The sequence below is a fragment of the Meleagris gallopavo genome, chromosome 8 (assembly GCF_905368555.1).
Source record: "Meleagris gallopavo chromosome 8, MGAL_WU_HG_1.1, whole genome shotgun sequence".
Taxonomy (NCBI): domain Eukaryota; kingdom Metazoa; phylum Chordata; class Aves; order Galliformes; family Phasianidae; genus Meleagris; species Meleagris gallopavo.
In genome coordinates, this window is record NC_139411.1 from 17166090 (window position 1) to 17185131 (window position 19042).

General features: G+C 40.5%; 1 protein-coding gene across 8 annotated transcripts in view; it reads right to left on the reverse strand.

The window, feature by feature from the left end:
- Nucleotides 1-6285: 6285 nt before the first annotated feature.
- The window catches only part of WASHC2C (WASH complex subunit 2C), a 65583-nt gene continuing 52826 nt past the window's right edge, over nt 6286-19042 (reverse strand). For 5 of the 8 annotated variants that reach the window (XM_085230116.1, XM_085230118.1, XM_085230117.1 and 2 more), the window contains 9 exons: nt 18743-18916; nt 16587-16715; nt 16289-16384; nt 14574-14693; nt 12866-12928; nt 11952-12164; nt 11035-11634; nt 10264-10438; nt 6286-6780 (listed from right to left, as the gene is read on the reverse strand). In XM_085230116.1, coding sequence (XP_085086242.1) covers nt 6644-6780; nt 10264-10438; nt 11035-11634; nt 11952-12164; nt 12866-12928; nt 14574-14693; nt 16289-16384; nt 16587-16715; nt 18743-18916 — 1707 coding nt within the window. In that variant the 3' untranslated portion in view covers nt 6286-6643. The remainder of the gene's footprint in view (nt 6781-10263; nt 10439-11034; nt 11635-11951; nt 12165-12865; nt 12929-14573; nt 14694-16288; nt 16385-16586; nt 16716-18742; nt 18917-19042) is intronic. The other 3 variants (XM_085230122.1, XM_085230119.1, XM_085230121.1) reach the window with 2 other exon arrangements.

The window sequence follows — 19042 nt, forward strand, 5'->3', positions numbered from 1 at the left end:
TATGAGGCACAAGCGGCAGATGCATGGCCTATAAATAACAGGCAGGCACCTTCCCTGCAGCTACCATTTATGTGCATCTCCCACATTCTACTTCTGCTCACTGCACGTCAGTACCAGGGCCACCTATGGTGCATGCCTATACAGGTGTTCCTCTGAAAGATGAGACGGACCCCATAAGTGAAAGTAAAAAGGCAAAAAGGCTTCACAGAGATTGAGAATAAGGGGGGTGAAGAGGAATAGCTAGTTTATAGAAGCAAGAATGTAGAGCTTGTTAGAAAATAAGGGATGGCAGACACTGTGACTGGGATAGTGAGGGGGATGAAGGCCATAAAGATAAGGGTTTGAGAACAGCCCGAGGACACTTGGCAGGGAGGTGATTAGATGTCCACAGGGCAAGAAGAAACCGGTTTGGGGGGATGCCCCCCCGCCCCCGAAAGCTCAGAAGTTTACAGTAAAAACGGTCAGAAGCCTTTGCAAGGAAGATGACAAATCTTTATGCCACGACCCACTATGCACGCACAACAGGGGAGGGTCTGCACGCTAATGAACTCTCGGGGGTGTAATGAATTTGTATCCGAATTCTGGGAAAATTATTGATTATGTATTAGTTCAGCCTATATCTGTAGCACGATTTCTCCAGACGTTGTGCAAGCTAGGTGGATCTATCCCCCTTGCACCCAGTGTTTGTGCAGCACTTGAATAAAGTGTACCTGCTTTGTAATCTAACTTGGGTTACAGAGTTTGATTCCGCACGTCAATTTGGCACCCCAGATGGGACACCCTCTGCTCAGCTGCACGACCGGTTGAGAAGAGGGATGCCTTAGGCGTGCCCCGAGATTTCTCGGAGGGACTCCCCTTCCTCATCCGATCACTGCAGGAGCAGACAAGGATCATCTATCGGCAGACCAGATATGTGTATGGAATGAGGGGATCCGTAAGCTGTATGGAGACGTCCTGTGCGGGGTACAGCCTTGCTGCTGCCCCTGGGAAGTGAGTTCACAGGTTTGGTAGGTTGCCAGCTGAGGTGGGCAGGCTCTGTTGAGCAGCTCCTTGGGGGAGCAGCCACAAACGAACCTTGTAAGTCATATGCAGGGTAAGAGGACAGGATATAGTGGGTATCCTGTTAAATGGTTATCTCCTAGTTGTGATAAGAGGAGTTATAGGTTATATAAATGCTATTACCATCTGTTGTAAATGTTCAGTACCGTGTATCTGAATTAATACCATCAGAATATTTGGGATATCCTCTGAGGAAATTAGAACTACGAACTAAGAAATTTCGAACTTATAATTTGACTAAGCTGGTATTGTGTGAGTGTGGTGAGAGTGAGACATAGCTGAACTATGGAGCGAAAGCAGAGTCCCGATCCACTGTTTCGTTCTCCCATGAGGGAAACGGCCAGAGACAGATGGAGCGAAAGTTGTTTTGTTCTCTGTGTTATTTGTTCATACATACGTATTTTATCCATTTAAATGAAATGAGATTGGGATGATGATGGAAATACATATGCTATAGATCATAGTAAAGGAATACAGACAGAAGGTTGGGCCCTGGAGGGGGGCAGAGATAGGAAGGATCCTGAGGATAAATTGTACTTATTTATTGTCACTTGTCTTTGTTGTTGTTAAATGTTTATGTCATGAAAGTGTTACCTACAAGGCTGTTATGGAACAAAGGGTGTCTAAAGTGATACCGAGATGATTTTGGCTCACTGGAGAAACATTGCTGGTGAACCAGAGGGGGAATATTGAATAAGAAACCAGAACATAAATGGAATAATGGGACCAGTTTTATAACTGAGTACCCTAATCATGAGACCAAGTGCTGGGTGTTTGTGGAAGTTGAAGAACTGTATTGTTTGATTTGTGGACTTTGAAGGGAATGGGACAAACTGTTTTGTTGTTATAAGAAAGTATAATTGTTAATGGTATACAGAAGTAGAGTTGAAGGTATGTGGAAGTGTAACTGAGGGTATGAATAGTGGAATAATGTAGAAAGGAGAAAGAATTAAAGAGAAAGTGAGTTTATCTGTGCTGGCATGAGAGCAACCCCCCCGCACCGTTCCCCTGCGAGCAGAACTTGGTGTGAGAGAGTGAGCTGCAGATGGAGACTGCTGCTGTAAACAACATTACTTGCAAAGGGGGAGGCGGAGAGGATAGGGCACTGGAAGTGAGAATAGCCTCTGCAGAGATCTAGGAAACCAGAAATCCCAGTGTTAGCACTGGAAGCCTCTGGAGAGGAGGAGAAAGTGAAATATGTTGTTAGTAGTTTAAGTAATGATGAGAGTTTTGAAAGAGAAAAGTTTGGAAAGGACACAGGCTGAGGAAGACAAAGATGAGCAAGGTGCGATAGGGGTGTCAGAACTGAAGAGAGGGGAGAGGATAACGAGGTTTATCTTTTGGTGGGTACGGGTACCTCTTACCACCCGTAGATGATTTTGTAACAGTAGTAGGAGCTAATGCCCAATAAGAAAAGGCTTACTTTTGGGATCAATTAAATATAGGCTGAGAAAACAAGTAGGAATACATACATTCTTGTACATGTCGGGTTACTCTGGCAAGAAATTAAATAAAATTGGAGCTAAGGATCAAACAATATTAACTGACTGAGAATTGTAAGTCTGGCTTTAACACAAACTGGGAAAAACAAGATTGTAGCCCCAAAAGTTACAGAAATCTTGAGTAAGATAGGCTTAGGAGTGTGGGTATCAGGGATACCTGGCAGAGCCAAAAATGCAGTCCTAAATAGAAGTTAAGTTAAAAGCAAGAGCTAGCCCAGTCAGGTTAAAGCAGTGCCCTTTGAGGATATGTGACTGTAGATGGATAAAAGAAATAATAGATAATTTGTGGATTTTGGATTACTAATTGAATATGAATCCCAATACAATACTCCACACCTGCCAATGAAAAAAAAATTTGGAAAGCAAGTGCTATAGTTTGGTGCAAGATTTGAGAGCAAGTAATAGAATAGTTGAATGCATACACTCAGTGGTGAAAAATCCATACGCTTCATTAACCAAGTTAAGGAATGAGTAAGTGGAGTTTACCTTCTGGATTTGAAGGATGCCTTTTCTGCCTGGTTTGGCCAAAGGAAGCCTAAGGTTATTTGCCTTTGAATAGGAAAACCCCAAGATGGGGTGAAAAGACTCAGTTAATCTGAACAGTGTTACCCAGAATTGTGAGAACAGCTCAATGATTTTTGAGAACTGGTCAACTTGTGAACCTGAGACTTAGGTTCCTCCATCCCAGGGTGGAACCTTACTGCAGTACGTGGATGTCACAAAAAACAAAAGGGGATTGTGTGCAATGGACTGTGAATTTGCTGAATTTCTTGGTTTAAATGATTATCAAGTTTCTGAACAGAAAGCACAAATAACTCAGCAGCAAGTGACGTATCTGGGACTTCAGACCTTAAGGACTGTCAGGAAAGAAGTCATCTGCCAAACCCCTGAGCCACAAACTGCCAAGGAACTCCGTACGTTCCCAGGAATGACAGGATGATGCCAACCGTGGATACACAGCTACGGATTGTTGGTAAAGCCAAAATATTATATGAAATGGGGAGGCAAGGTGGTCATTACCTCAGGTTTGGGGCTACCAGCTCACATAAAAACAAGGAATAGTCCTGGGCGTCCTTGCCCAGAACCTTGGACTCTATCGAAGGGCAGGGGTACACTTCTCCAAACAACTTGATGAAGTGAGTAAGGAATGGCTAGGGTGCTTGAGGACAGTGGCTGCACTAGTACTCAGTATTCAAGAAACCACTCAAGTTATGCTAGGCCAAAGAATAACAGTTTTAATATCTTATACCAGTGTCTACTGAAGAAGGCTTTAATTCCAGACGGTAAACTTAAAATCTCTAAACCTGAATCAGAACTTGTAAAATATTCTAGAGAAAATAGCAATCTAATTAATGATTTACTAATTAATGATTTAGAAGGGAGGGCAACAATGGCAAATTGATTTCTCAGAACTCCCAAGAAAAGGGGGGTACCACTGTATGTTGGTGCGGACTGATACCTTTTTACAGCAGCCAGAGGCGTTCCCTTGTAGAACTAGTAGGGCATGTGGAGTAACTACAGTATTGGTATAGGAGGTTATTCCAAGATGCTGAGGAACTACTTGGTCTGTCAAGGAAAGTGTACCATCAAAAGATGAGTTGGTTACTAATTTTCTTTATTTCAGTGTACATGGGATAGTGTCTGTGGCAAGTTGATGTTGCTGTTACATTTTGTATTTTGGTTGCAATAGTACTATGTTTTGTGTTATATTTATTTATTTGTTATTGTTAAATGTGTGATCTTCTCCCTTCTATTTGAATCAACCTTACATTTCTATACTTAACAATGGCTGCTATTAAGGAAAGTAATAACACTCTCATTAGTGGGCATGAATATCATAATGGAAGTAATATAATGAGCAGGTGTCGATTGGGTAAAGGTTTCTGGTGGCTGGGCAGAGATGGGAGAACTCAAACTCCCACCAGGCATAGTGAGAACTATTTGGAGCCAGTATCAAAATCCAAGGAGATTTAAAAGGGTAAACAACCCATTGGTAAGGTATAATACAGGATACCATAGCTCTCACCATAAGGGTGAGAACCCTTATCCCAGTATTAGGAGTAGCCTAAGTGGGAAAAGGCTATAGTGACTATCTCTGCAACTCTAGAAATAGTAGAAAATGCCACAACAAACGCATTACGAGCGAGCCAAGAGGAGGTATCCTCTTTGTCCAAAGTAATACTCCAAAACAGGATGGCATTAGATCTATTAACAGCTAAAGGAGGAGTATGCACAATAATAAATCAGAGTTGTTGTGCTTACATAAATAAAGAGCTGAGAACAGACTTAACAGACTGTGAGCAAACAAAAGTCCTGCGTAGGACAAGTATCAATAACACGACTGCAAAACAAATCTATGGGGCTCACTTACTAGCTGATTACTGAATCTAGGATGGTTAAGGCAGCTTTTCTTGGCATGCATCGTACTGGTAATATTACCTATGTGTAATGAGGTGTTCTATGTGCCTATGCTGGAATACTAGAAGGGAAGGCAAGGTATGGAAGAGACATGAGTTAAGGCAAAAGGTGGAAAGTTTATTTCACACACTAAAAAGGAATAATCTAGCAGGTGGAAATCCTGCTAGATTAAAGAAAAGGAGGGAATTGAAAAGTGAGACAGACCCCATAAGTGAAAGTAAAAAGGCAAAAAGGCTTCACAGAGATTGAGAATAAGGGGGGTGAAGAGGAATAGCTAGTTTATAGAAGCAAGAATGTAGAGCTTGTTAGAAAATAAGGGATGGCAGACACTGTGACTGGGATAGTGAGGGGGATGAAGGCCATAAAGATAAGGGTTTGAGAACAGCCCGAGGACACTTGGCAGGGAGGTGATTAGATGTCCACAGGGCAAGAAGAAACCGGTTTGGGGGGATGCCCCCCCGCCCCCGAAAGCTCAGAAGTTTACAGTAAAAACGGTCAGAAGCCTTTGCAAGGAAGATGACAAATCTTTATGCCACGACCCACTATGCACGCACAACAGGGGAGGGTCTGCATGCTAATGAACTCTTGGGGGTGTAATGAATTTGTATCCGAATTCTGGGAAAATTATTGATTATGTATTAGTTCAGCCTATATCTGTAGCACGATTTCTCCAGACGGTGTGCAAGCTAGGTGGATCTATCCCCCTTGCATCCAGTGTCTGTGCAGCACTTGAATAAAGTGTACCTGCTTTGTAATCTAACTTGGGTTACAGAGTTTGTTTCCGCACATCACCTCCATGAGAAGGGAGGTAAGAGGTGAACCAAGCCTCTGTGAGGCCCTGCACTAAGGACTGCCTGCAGGCCTGCCAGCTTGGAAGCAACCAAGCACAGTCAGTGCAGATGGACTTCTTGGAATGTGCTATTTGTAACACTTTAGCAAATCCAGGCAGGTGAAAAACTCATTTGGTGGCTTACAACTTGAACAGAAGATAATGTTAGGGTTCTGGTGATCTTCTGTAACACACTCTGGCAGAGAAGTTTTAACTACTGTTATTTTTACAGACAGCATTAGCTGCCAACATGAAATAACCAGTCTCTCTCTACTGTCAATCCCTGCACTCAGATTTAAGTGCAGGATTACATAAGAGGAGCTGTACTTGATAACAGAACCCAATCTGGCACTAGCATTAGCTCAGGAGATTGACAGCTTATCCAGAGAAAGCATGGCTGTGGTTTTGGTTATCTTCTAGTCATGATGCAGATACCCTTCGCAAGTGGTAAAGAAAAAAGCAAGACATACAAACATATCTCATTTAACAGACTCAATTTACTATTTAACAATATCAATGATTCTCTCTTTAGATCTGTTCATTAAAACAAACTATACTTTGTATAATAGATAACTTCATTGAAGGTATTGCACAGGCTATATTCATCTGGCCACCAAGGAAAAAAAAAATAGCAGGAGGTTACCATCCTCTTTAAATATATCATGAAGCGCAATTAGACCCAGCACAAGAGCATACTAACCATTTAAAAATGGGTGATCTGTCATTTAAATATCCACAGCCATCTCATTTCAGGTCTACTGGATTAGGGAATCCAGAGTATTAGTACTGGACAGGGCACAGGGAAGGCCTCCTTTCTGCAACACACTCCTGTTGGCTACTGGCCTCCAGAGGCATTCAGCGGGTCATCAAATGTGCTCAGTGCCTTGCTTTCAGATTTCACTTCTGAGGCTGCCTGGGAAGACCTGCTTTTGGGAGTGGGTATCTTGATCTGGCTGCCAGAGAATATATCATCTAGATATGGGAAAAGAAAAAAAAAAGAAAGATAGCTTTAATAGGAATTGACTGCTAAACAGAAGTATTATTGTACAGAAAAGTCCCCAGCACACAACAGCGACTGCCAAGGACATTCTGTTATAAACAAATGCTTTTCTGCTGCAATTCTACTTGGATTTGTTAAGGACATACGTGGGAGCTGCTAGCTGCAAGTCAAATCAAGACTAGTTTTCCTTCTCCATAAAGCTGAATAATAATTATATTTTATAACATATTCAAGCTCTCAAAAGCATTTGACAAGTATTAATAAGTTAAATGTCTGCAATAAATTTCATCTTGCAATTTCCAGAAGACAACCTCCTGCTTATCTAGAATACTAGCGTTTGAAGAACTTGAGAGAATCCGTGAATTGCTGAGATTGGTGCCAAAGAAAATCACAAGAGAAAAACCATATAACTTCCTAGTGATTGCTGTGCAATCTGCTAGCCATGCCAGAGAGTCTTTAACCTATAGCACAACAAAAACGTAGCATACAGTGCTGCAGAACAGGACACAGCCAAGATGCAGGAGGCAGACTGCTCTGATCACCTTCCTACTGAGTATTCAAAAAGTCTGTCTGCAGTCCTGAATCAAGACCTCCCACTGCTTTCCTCAGCGTAAGCATTTCTGTCATGGGTAAAAATAAACAGGACTGCAACATGAAAAAATCTTCCATTCTATTAAGATAGAATTCTTTCCCAGGATAACAATAGGTAAGGGGAAATCCTCCAATACAGACACCATATAACAACAGCAGAGCCTACAAACTTTCAGGTCTTGCTGTGGCTCGTGCTTAGACCGTACTCAAGGAAGAAGACAGCTCCTACTGTACAAGCACTGAAGTGTTGCCATGAGGTTCTCTGGAGACTGAAAATTATTATTATTATTTTTTTAATTTTAAATTTATTTTACAAGGCAGAGATACCTGGATTCCTTGTCATTCACAAGGCCCTTACATAGCTGGTTTTGAAACCCTACTAAGGAAACAAACCCCATACAGAGGTTCTTGGTTATTTTCTGGTCTAGAGTATGAAAATTAATATTCCAGCCTTAAATATCTATCCTAACCTTGAGCAGTGGCCAAGCAAGAAGTGGCCTGTCACAAAATGCTTGCCTTTCTCTTCTTGCTTCTTCTTTCCCTTCAGCATATTTGCTACTGTGCTGATGATAAGGATTACACAGGAATAATCCGGGACAGCATCTCAGCAAAGCAGTTTGAAAAAGCAGTGAAATAGAGTAATCCCCTACTGGCATTACTCCAAAGCAAAAAGCTGTCACATGGATTTGCTTCAGTCAGCTGGGAAGTAGTGCGAGTGCTATCAGCAGTAGAGGTATCACTCATATTTTATAACAAGGCTTGTTAGAGAGTTTTGGCCACGAATTCCAGCATTTGTCAATGCACAAGAAAGTTCACTTTTATTTTTAAATTCTAGATGGGCAGAGACAATATCAAGATGCTTGTGTCATCAACCATACAGTCACTGAAGAGGTGAGAAGGATAAAGACCTACAAGAGAATTTTTCATAATACTGCCAGCACAAGCTTACCACAAATATACTAAATAATGATATAAAACTGGTAGAACAAAAAGCAAGCAGCTTGTGGCCTCCACGCAGTTGAACTGCAGCCAGTTAAGTGCTTTATCTGCAGCAGAAAGGATCTCCTGCTACATTCAGCCTAGATAAAGTGTTACCGTATTGCTAAATCCAAATCTTAACCTGCAGAACAGGGAAGAGTCAGTTCTACTGCTCTAAGGCCAGCAGAACATCATCATCAGCTGTCTTCCCTGCACTCCCAGTTAGTGTCCATAACTCTGGACACTAAAAAGCTGCATACCTGTGGCTGCACTAAAAACAAAGCTCCAGAGCAGGCAAGTCCAACCAATAGACCACACGTGGCCCTAGACAGCTGATAAATGCAGCCCCGTAAGATCATAAATTGTTAACACTATTAAGTGATTTTCAGTGATATTTTTCATGAGTCAAACATGGCTCCAATGTTTTTACTGCCCTTATTTTTTGTTTCAATAAAAATACAAAAGTTTTGTTACTTGTATACAGTACCTATGTCATATATTCTAATTATTATTTATTATGTATTTTATGCGTGGCCTAAGACAATTCTTCTTCATTCTTCATGCAGCCCAGGAAAGCCAAAAGGTTGGATGACATCCATGTTCTAGAGGAAAACCAAGTCTACCAGATACATAGGGCTGCAGATGCTCACATTTATCAACATTAAATGAGATATCAGACAACAAGCTCTGGCACTAGAACGTATGTCAAAAATAGAGTGCAAAGGACAAGATTCATTGTGACTTATTTTTCAAGCTATTTTCAAATTGGTACTCTCCAATTGTTTTTTCAACACAAGGCTCTGGAGTTGTATGCAGAAATATTTAGAAGAGGTAGTGGTTTGGGAAGTTCTTTCATTTGCTACAGGCTACACGGAAAACAGTAAACTATTAAAATATTTCTAAAGTAAACTCAGAATGAAATATTTCTCTTGATTCAGTATATATTTCAAGAATCTTGCCTGCAAATGTGTAAGCTTTTTTTTTTTTTAATATATCAATTGGGAATGCTTTGAAATCTCAACCTTTTCATTCTCTGGCAAGTTTTAATCCCTTTACAGACTTCAGCCAGGTCACTCCATCAGGTCTGAGTGCTTAACAGAAGCACAAGCAAAACAGTGATTAACTAGATTCATTTTGAATAGGTTGAACAGAATGAAGGTTGACAGGAATCGAATCCAGAAGAGAAGGGACGTTTCCTTGTTAGAGGATAAGAATTATGTGAATCCCAAAGGAGAGCTATAAACATGAAGAGTCTGAGAACAGATGCAGTTGAGAAATCAAATGACTTTTGGTATCTCCACTGACAGAACAAGAAAGGAGCATGCTTTACATCATTTCAAGTTACTAGATGGTGGGTTTTTTTTGTTTTTGTTTTTTCCAAAAATTATACAGAGCACCCTTTGCTTTCAGGTGTAGCATTTCCAAATTGCTCTGGGTATACTCTGATGTAAACAAAATCCTAAGATCTTAAGAGCTCTAAGATAGACAGTGCAGCTGGGATAGGGAATTATTCACATTGTCAGTGATTCATCTGAAAACAGGATACAAGAAGCTGTGCAAATTTAAACACGGAACTTATCTCTTAGTGCTGTAAGAGCATGAAATTATTCTCTTACTCTAGACAAGAAATGTTCTAATCCCCACAGATGAAAAGATCCCTACAGGAATTAAACTATTGCTCCTCTCAGGAGGGTTTTATACACTTTCTCACAGCATTTAAATTCATGCTGTTCCTACAGATCTAGGAAGTTCTCACACAAGGTTAAAATCTTGCATGTTCACAGGCTTCAGAGCAGTTAATAGTTCAAGAAAGTGAAGGGTTCTAAAACATCTAAAATAAACACATTTGGAGACATGACATTAATAGCAGGACATTAGACACTTACCCATATCGTCATCAAATATGGATTTTTGTTCCACTTTTTTCTTGGTCTTCTTTTCTTTTGGTTTTACAGTGAGATCCGCAAAGATATCAATGTTATCATCAAAGAGGTTACTCTCTGTCATTTTCTCTTTTGCTTTGTTCATTGGCTTTATTGCTTCAGTAGCAAATATATCATCCTTGGAGCAAAGTACAGAGAGACTATCAATACACAGCACACTTCAAGAGAATAATCATTACCTGTACACAGCTGCTAGGGCATTTATAAGACCGACAACCTTGGGCTTCTCAAACCTGAGAAGTTTGGGTCCTTTCTCCTCTACCGAATGTGGCCTAGTGAGGGATTGTGCATAGGTCAAATACAGTGTCACCTTTCCAGAATGCCAACCTTTCTCCTTTTTTGAGTGATCTATCTGAGCTACTGTGCACTGAACAAGTAGCAGAAAAGAACCAAATACTTCATTAATCTAAAAAAGGTAACAACCATGGATATGTCGCCACAGCATGTTCACTGCCCTATCTGCTCTGTGTTAAGGCTTCGCCTTCTAATCCACACTTGCTAGTAAACAGATGAGCACTGAAAGTAAGGGTTTCTGTTGCCCAGTAGCAGAGTACGATTGACACTTCATTAACTTCTGCAAAATCCCCTTCCTACAGCAGCTTCCACTCAGCCTGTGTTTAAATAGAAGTATTTGCATATAAGGCCCTGGGAATCAAAAAGGCCAAGGCAGCAAGCTTTCCTTCCCAACTTCTTCCAGCAAGCCTCAGCCATTACCTCAAAAATATCTTGTGCAGCAGAATCAACAGTTTGCCGAACAGCAGGTTTCAACTCCTTCTTCCCAGTTTTCTGACTGGTGAAAAGAGAATCTTCCTCCTCCTCCAAAAAAGATATAGGGCTGTTTTTTGTTGAAGATTTTTGCTGTACAGACTGGAAAAGATCACTGCTATCCTGATTACCCAGAACAGAGAGTTCAGACTTTTTTTCCATACCCTTGATGGGTTCGTTGGCCACACTGTCTGGCATTTCCTCCCTCAATTTTGATTGTGTAGCTGTTCTGGATGTTGAGTGGTTTGCAAAAAGGTCTTCCGATTCAAACAGATCATCTCCTTGATCTGTGGATTCTGGAGGAAGTTTACTCGTCAGAATGCTGCCATGAGCTGGTAGTGATGAGCCAAAGAGAAAACCATTTTCTTTGGATTCCGCTTCAGTAACAACAAGCTCCTTTACATTCTCTATTGCTGATCTCTGTTTTGGTACTGAGAACTGTGGTTCTTTAGCACTGTCCACCTCTTCACCCTCACCAGACTCCTGGGCAGCTAACCGGCGGGCCATTCTGCTTGGAGGCCTTCGTTTTCCTGTAACCTTGATTCTGGTCTGTAGGAAAAGAATAAAAACAGAGAGGGTTATATTGAAGGGAAAAGAAAATAACCCTACTCTTTATGGAAGGCAGATTAGGACCCATGCTTTGTTCTAATACTTCTTTCATAATACTGTAAATTAACATTTTACTCATTTCATATCAGCACACTGAAATTAACTTCAAGTTTTGCTGAAGTTACTTAAACCAGAGCTATAAGCAGTGACCAGTACATTTAAGCAAGCATTCAGTTGTGAAAGCTGAGCAAAGAATGATGAGAAGATGCTGATTTAGCTTTAATTACCTTTTCTCTCATCTTAAATACCAAGGTTACCTTATTGGCGCTGTGCAAGGTATCCGCTTGCATAGGCTGATCAAAGCTTACACCTAATTCTTCATTGTTCCCTGCAGCAGGGAAGGCTTCACTGCTCTGTACGTCATTGGGCTCATGCAGTGGAGTGTCCAAAATGGGGAAGGAGGACTTTACACTGGAGATCTTAGGCACTGCACCAGGAAGTAAGGCTGCAGGGTTAATAGCTAAGTTAGCCTACAAAACAAAAAAAAGAACACAACAAAAAACACATACACACACAAAGACAGCACGTTAATACTGCTCCAGAGAAGCAGCAAGAACTACTGCATTTAGGCATTCAAGTTCTACTCCTAAAAGTGCCTGGCCTCTCTCATCTCAACTCACTTCCAGATCTCCCACGTTCTCTATCTCACTAAACCTTTCAGTACTCAATGCTATTACACTGTATAAGAACTTCAAGAACATCATGGTCATAGTACCTCGAACAACAACAACAAAAAAAACTATGTAGTCCACTATCCTGTCTGAGGACAAGACTGGTTCTGACTTTGGAGTGAAACAGTTATATAGACAGTTATTAGATTTTTCATATCAAGAGAAGGAAATAACCGAAACTCAAAACCCCTAAGAATATCTAAGCATACTTAAAATATTGCTGAGAAGAATAGCAGGTCAAAAAGCCCCCCCTCTGCCCCCAGATAGAGTTAAATAGCACTGCCTGTAGTCAGGTCTGAAAGGTAAAGGGGGAAATAATGTTAAACATGCAATACAGAAAAATTAACAATAGATAACAAGTCATCCGAAAAAAAAAAAAGAAATGGCAAAAGTAAGGTAGGGAAGTAAAAAGATTTTGCTTCAGGGAGAGCCATCAGTGAGGCAAGGAAGACTTTTATTTTTTATTTTTTTGAAAGCCAGAATGCCAGTAAAATAATTACTTGTAACTTTCCAATCCGAGATGAGGGTTCTTTGGTTTTAATGGGAACGGGACCTGTAGATTTCTGCACAAAATTACACTGAATTAAACAACAGGTGGAGAATATCAACATCTTCAACCAGACTACAGCCTGAATTTCAAAACATCTATAGAAAGGAACCATCTCACTGCTTATCAGCTTCTTCTTGTGATATCTTGTTTTCAACACACATTCTAAAATCAAAACTAATCACCTGTTCCTCATGTCACAACCCCATCTTTGTTACAAGATTTTAATTCCACCCCTTTCTACCCAATATTATGTTTTACCATCATAATTCTACAACTTCCTCCTTTCTCCAGGTAACACACAAGTCAAATCCAATCGTGACAGCCACCCTACCTCCTTGCTTGTTCAATCCCCTAAGATCCTATGGTCATGCTGTCTTGTCATAATTACATGTATGCATAATTACATAAATTACACATATACATCATATATGTGTATAATTATAAAGTATACAATCATAGAAAAAATGTATAAGTTTTGTAATTGACTTTTCTCTTTGTCATTTGCTGTATTAGGGCCACAGACCTTAACGAAACCCACACAGAAGTGAAGAGAGTTCCAAAATCGCAAAGCTTTCAAGAAGGGAGCATTCCTCCACAGAAAGCAGGCCACCCATACCAGAAATAAGACCAGCAAGCTCAATGAGCAAGAAAGCTGTGTGGCCTGAAGACTTTGGTCAGTTCTGAGACTCTGGGATAAACCAAATCAATAAAAGATTTCCATCCAGGGCTTGATTTGCACAAGTCTGTGATCTGCAATGGTTTTATGAGCTGGGCTGTGCTGCCATTGGTATGGCTGGGCAGTCTTTGAGGGTTTGGACACTGTTTTGGGGAGCCTTGATAGCATGACAGAAGTATCCTGCTGTCTGAAGTAATCCACCACTTAAATGCACATGGGAATTGGCTGAACCTTACACAGGTCAGGATCATTCCAGTATTTCAGCAACTACAAAAGTATGAAGTCAAATGTGATCCTCTACGTCAAGGAATACTCTACCAGAAGGGAAGATAAGCTAACTACTAGCCCTACAGACTTACTATATGCTCCTCAGCCCAGAAGGCAAAAAAACAACCTCCCCCCAACCCATATTCTCAAGCACCCCACAAATGAAAAGCTCATCTCCTACAACTGAAAATCAAACAAGCAGCTCTGATGAGACAAGCCACAATTCAGATACTCCCACCTCCCATCTGTGAGGGGAGTGCTTGGTTCTGCAAGATCAGGAGTCTTGTTTGCTCATCATAAAGCTGCCAGGAAAAGAATCTTAGCTGCCACAGGTTTGTGCTGTGTGCCATGATCTCCTGATCATGATAAAGCCCACCTATACTTTAAAGACCACAGTAACTCCAGCAGATACTAGCATTTCAAAGAATGAGCAAGTGATCAAATCACACCAAACTGCACCTGAAGTTCTTCACAGCCTTGCACTTGGCCCTCATAAGCATGCTGGCAGTGAATAAAACATTAGCAATACCATTTAAACTTTTTGCTATTAACAGTGCACCTGTTGATAAGCAGAGACAAGTATGGCCACACATTACTGCATTTCTGCAGTTCTGCAGCCAACGAATCCAGGCATTAGTTTTGATCTTTTCAGGAGACCTATTTAAAACATCTCTTCCTGTGCATGCAGTACAAGACACAAGCTTTCAGTACTTGCCTCTGTAGTTACTGTCTTCAGAGCTTCGTGTTGTTTGGCACTTAAAGCATTTTCTAGAAGATTACAATTCTCTGAGGAAGGGACAGGACTGGTCTTAACTGTTTTCTTCTCTGCTATTTTCTGAAAGCATTAAGTGCACAAATCAACATGAATTGGAAAAAAACAAAATCTGCAGAGCAAGAAAACAAGCAAAGCTTGTTTTCCAAAGAAAACTGCCCACATCTTTTAGGCCTGCAATGCATTGCAGGCATTGCTTTTTGGTCATCAGTGACAAGGGCCTTTCACTCTTTCACACTTATAACCTTTGTTGTCTGTGGCAATGGAAAATAAGGTGAGTTTGGATAAGATTCCAAAAGCATACACATTTCTCACATACAGAATAGCAGGGAAAATAAAAGCATAAACTAGCTAAGGAACACTACTGTTTTCAGAATTTCAAACAAGCAGGTTTCGTGAGTAGCTGCAAGCACTGACGAGAGACAGTCCCTCCCACACTCCTCAGATAAACAGTTTCCAGGAAACATTGCCAGTTTTCTGGCCCAGATTCCAGCTATTGACCTGAAAATAGGCTAACGTTAGAGCTGGCTTCAATTTAGTTAAGCTCCATAGGTTGCTCCAAAAGTAATCCCTCCTATTTTTTTCCACGGAAACCACAACAGTTACAAAGACCATAGTATCACTATTTGATAGAGCAAATTGTTAGCTAAAACACTAGTTTACAACATAGCCACCATTATTTTTTGCCAGCTATGAACAAGAGAGCCTGCATGCTGTGCTTGTAAAAATCCACGCTGGCAGAGGTGATCCACAGTCAGCGTTTGCACTGCTGAAGCACACCACCACTGCCTCACTCAGCTCACACCCACCGTTTGGTCTCCATAAACATTCAGCAAGCATCAGTGAATGTTAATGGGTGCAGTCCCACAGGAGAAATTCAACTATACGCCTTATCATTTCAGACACTATTTCATTAGACTGCCCCTCTGCTGACATTTGTTGCACAGCAACAAAAGGTAACAGAATATCGGGGGGAAGGTTCAACCTCCACTGCCATACCACCAACACCCCCTGCTGATTTGTAGGCCAACATAATAAAATATGATGCATTACTTTTGGAGCAGTCCTTGTACATTTAGAGCAGAAGTTCCGAGTCCTAACATGCATTCTGAACTTGAACCACCCATTATGTAGCCCAATTCATTATGGCAGCTTCTCACCTTCTAATAACAATTCAGTGATCTTATTAACACATTCATTACCTTAAATTAAACCAATCTACAGACTTACATGACATAAAGGGCTTCAGGGCTACCTGTCTCACATGCCATACTGAGCCTAAAGAACCTCACTGCAGAGAGGTAGACCAAAGTTTTAACATCTCCAAGGTGTCACTACCCATTAAACCAGCCAGACCCTGAATAATACACAAGCAACTTTACTATTCTGATTTCTGCTCAAATGTGTTCTCTAACATTTAAGTCCATCTCAATGGTACCAATGGAGGAAAAAAATATAATTCTCAAATCTCAGCTTTTGGTGGTCTGCTGCACCTGTTTGTTCCATATGTCTTCAGAGTCACAAGAGCCATTTCTATTCTCTCAAAAAGATTTTTAAATGATTTCATGTCCTGCCAGAACACATGTAGAAAAACTCCCTTCTATACACTTATTTCCATGGTCTTCTGCGGAGGCCATTTATAATAGAGGATCACATACCGGAGGGTTTGTTTTAGCAGTACTGAAAAGATCATCCTCATCATCATCCCCAAAAAGACTTCCTCCAGATGATGGTTTCAGAATACGATTTGTAGACTGAAGAGAAAAAAGATAAAAAAAAAAAAGTGTGTCACAGATCAAAAGCACATCTGCCCACGATGCCTTAACTGATTTTAGCACTTGGCCATCCCTAGAGATCAGGGACTTTTAAGTTGTGATCAACTGTGATACACTAGAAAGCTACACACTTCAAAGACTGTTTTTAAACAGCAGGTTCAGAGGAGGGATTTGGACTCACCATTGACGTCTTGGGACTGGCAAAGAGGTCAACATCGGGATCATTGTCCTTCTGAAGTTTGTGACTGAAAAGAAGCTCTTCATCTTGAAAGACACCAGTGCTTTTGGGACGAATGCTCTTCTCAGAAGGCTGAAAGGAGAAAGACAATTAAAAAAATATATATATCTTACAGAGGACACCTACTTCAGGGGTGTACTTGCCAAGCAGATAAGGAAGGTTACAAGTGACCTGAGGCTGTGCCACAGCCCTGGCAACAACAAGAATACAGCTTGAACTACCAGTGGCACATTTGCAGTTTGCAAAACCTACAATGTAAATACTTGTATTACCAGTTCATTTTGATTAGAAGACATTAAACAAAATGTACTTCCAGGTTTGCCAATTTGAAAGGCAGCTTTTAGTATTTACTTGTTATGCTTCCCTATGAGGAGCAAAAAAAAGATCTTCAGTATGGTATTATGAGTATAGAGCTAATGTTTATATTTTAGGAAGAAACTTTTATGCTTAGAATTACACAGATGAGGGTGCATGACAGAAATGAGAAGAGAATCTGGCTAGTTATCTTCCTGAACTACCTGAAAACAAAAAAAAAACAAAAAAAAACACCACCAACAAAAGATGAAGCTCTTTAAAGCTGTTATTGTTGATAGAGTGCTCATCCTCCTCCCTTTAAAGCAAAAGCACCCCATAGTGAAGAACAGAACTTTTGCCTTTGGCAAACACACGTACTTCCAACTCAGCTGCTGAGTGGCAGGGAAGGTCAATAGTCAAACACGTTCTCTCATCAACCCTCCACAATCTGACACACCAGACCTCATCTACTTTCCAATGCTAGCTTCCAGGACACTATTACACCGTTTTTTAGTCCACTCTTCTTATTTTATTTTTATACTGCTACATCTTCATTCACCTGCTTTATTTTAATGCCAAAAGCTGGGTCAAATTTTTGGAGCACTAGAACAGCTGTGTATACACAAATACACAAAGATTTGATGTACACCTAGTTTTATGCATGGATGCTACATACACTAAGCACTCAAGATAGTAGCACTTTTCAGGTTTCCCTGTCAAAAAGATTGGGTTCCTAAACTAATTATTGTAATTTTTTCATGATTAAGCATTTCAGCACTATAACCACTCCACTACTGCTGTATTCTGCTTGCTTCCTAAGAAAGCTTTAAAAGGGATTAGATTTTCCCAGCCGCTATCCCATACTTCCTCCCCCCACAAAACAAACAACAAACAAACAAACAAACCATGTTCATAACAGGTAAATAAGTGTTCAACTAACTCGGAGGCACCAATAAACAGGGAATTTTGTCTAAGAGTCATTTGTTTCATTCAGCTCCGGGGACTTACAAATAGAGTGCATATAGTCTTTGGTGCTGAAAATTTATTTTACAAGGTTACAGTAAGATGACAAAAACTTGTGGTATACTCTAGTATACAGTCTGTACTTTTAGACAGGATTTCAAGTTTACTGAACACATTTTGGTATAGTTGCATCAAGCAGAAATATGAATGTTGCCATAAATTCAAGGATATCGCTGCCGAAGATTCAAAGCCCACATCTTGATGCAATGTATCAGGAAAGCCAGACAGCAAGAATATGGCAACTAGAGGCTATTTCTAAAAAGGAAACACATGCTTGGAAAACAGAATTAAGCATACCTTCAGCTAGAGTCATCTTAGAACTAAGTCTGCTGACTTATGCAGAGCAAGCAGATCGCACCACTATTAAAAGAAGGATAAACTGTGAGGCTTCATACTCCATATCCCTCTACTTTCTAATACCTCCAACCTTGAGTGGTAATTGAAAAAAATCAGTTCTTTAGAACAGACATCAAGTAACTGTACCAAGAAAAAATCTTTTCAGATTTTTTTTTTTATTTTTTAAAGTAGCATTTGTCAAAACGTTTCCGAGTCAGTGGGATGGAAAAAATTGCAGAGGGATTCAGGATATTACAGCAAGGTAGGAATTATTTCTCAGCCAAGAATTAGGAAATTTAGAAATTGAGAAAGTTTACCCAGCAAGAATCAGAGAAAGGAGGTGTGAAAACAAACAAACAGAACCCTTCTACAAACTAGCCTAGAACAGGACTAGTTTAGTGGTAGAAGTATTATTTCCCAGTGTTCAAGAACTTCCCTAGACTTACCACATCATTGCCTTCATGTGCATTTTTAACCCCATCATCTTCCAGTCTCTCCTCTTCCTCCTCATCAAACAAGCTTAACACTTTCCTAGCTTGGACACTGGTATCTTTCTCCAGAGCTGGTGGTGATGCTGCAAACAGATCTGGCTCCAAAGATGACGTGGCAAAAGGCTCCACCTAAACAAACAAACAAACAAACAAACATTAAGCTGTTACTTAGTTTGAGTCTGCCCCAGACCCACTAAGCTTTGGTTGAATGCCAGCTGTGGTCAGAGTTGTGCAATCTGGTACCACAGCTGACAA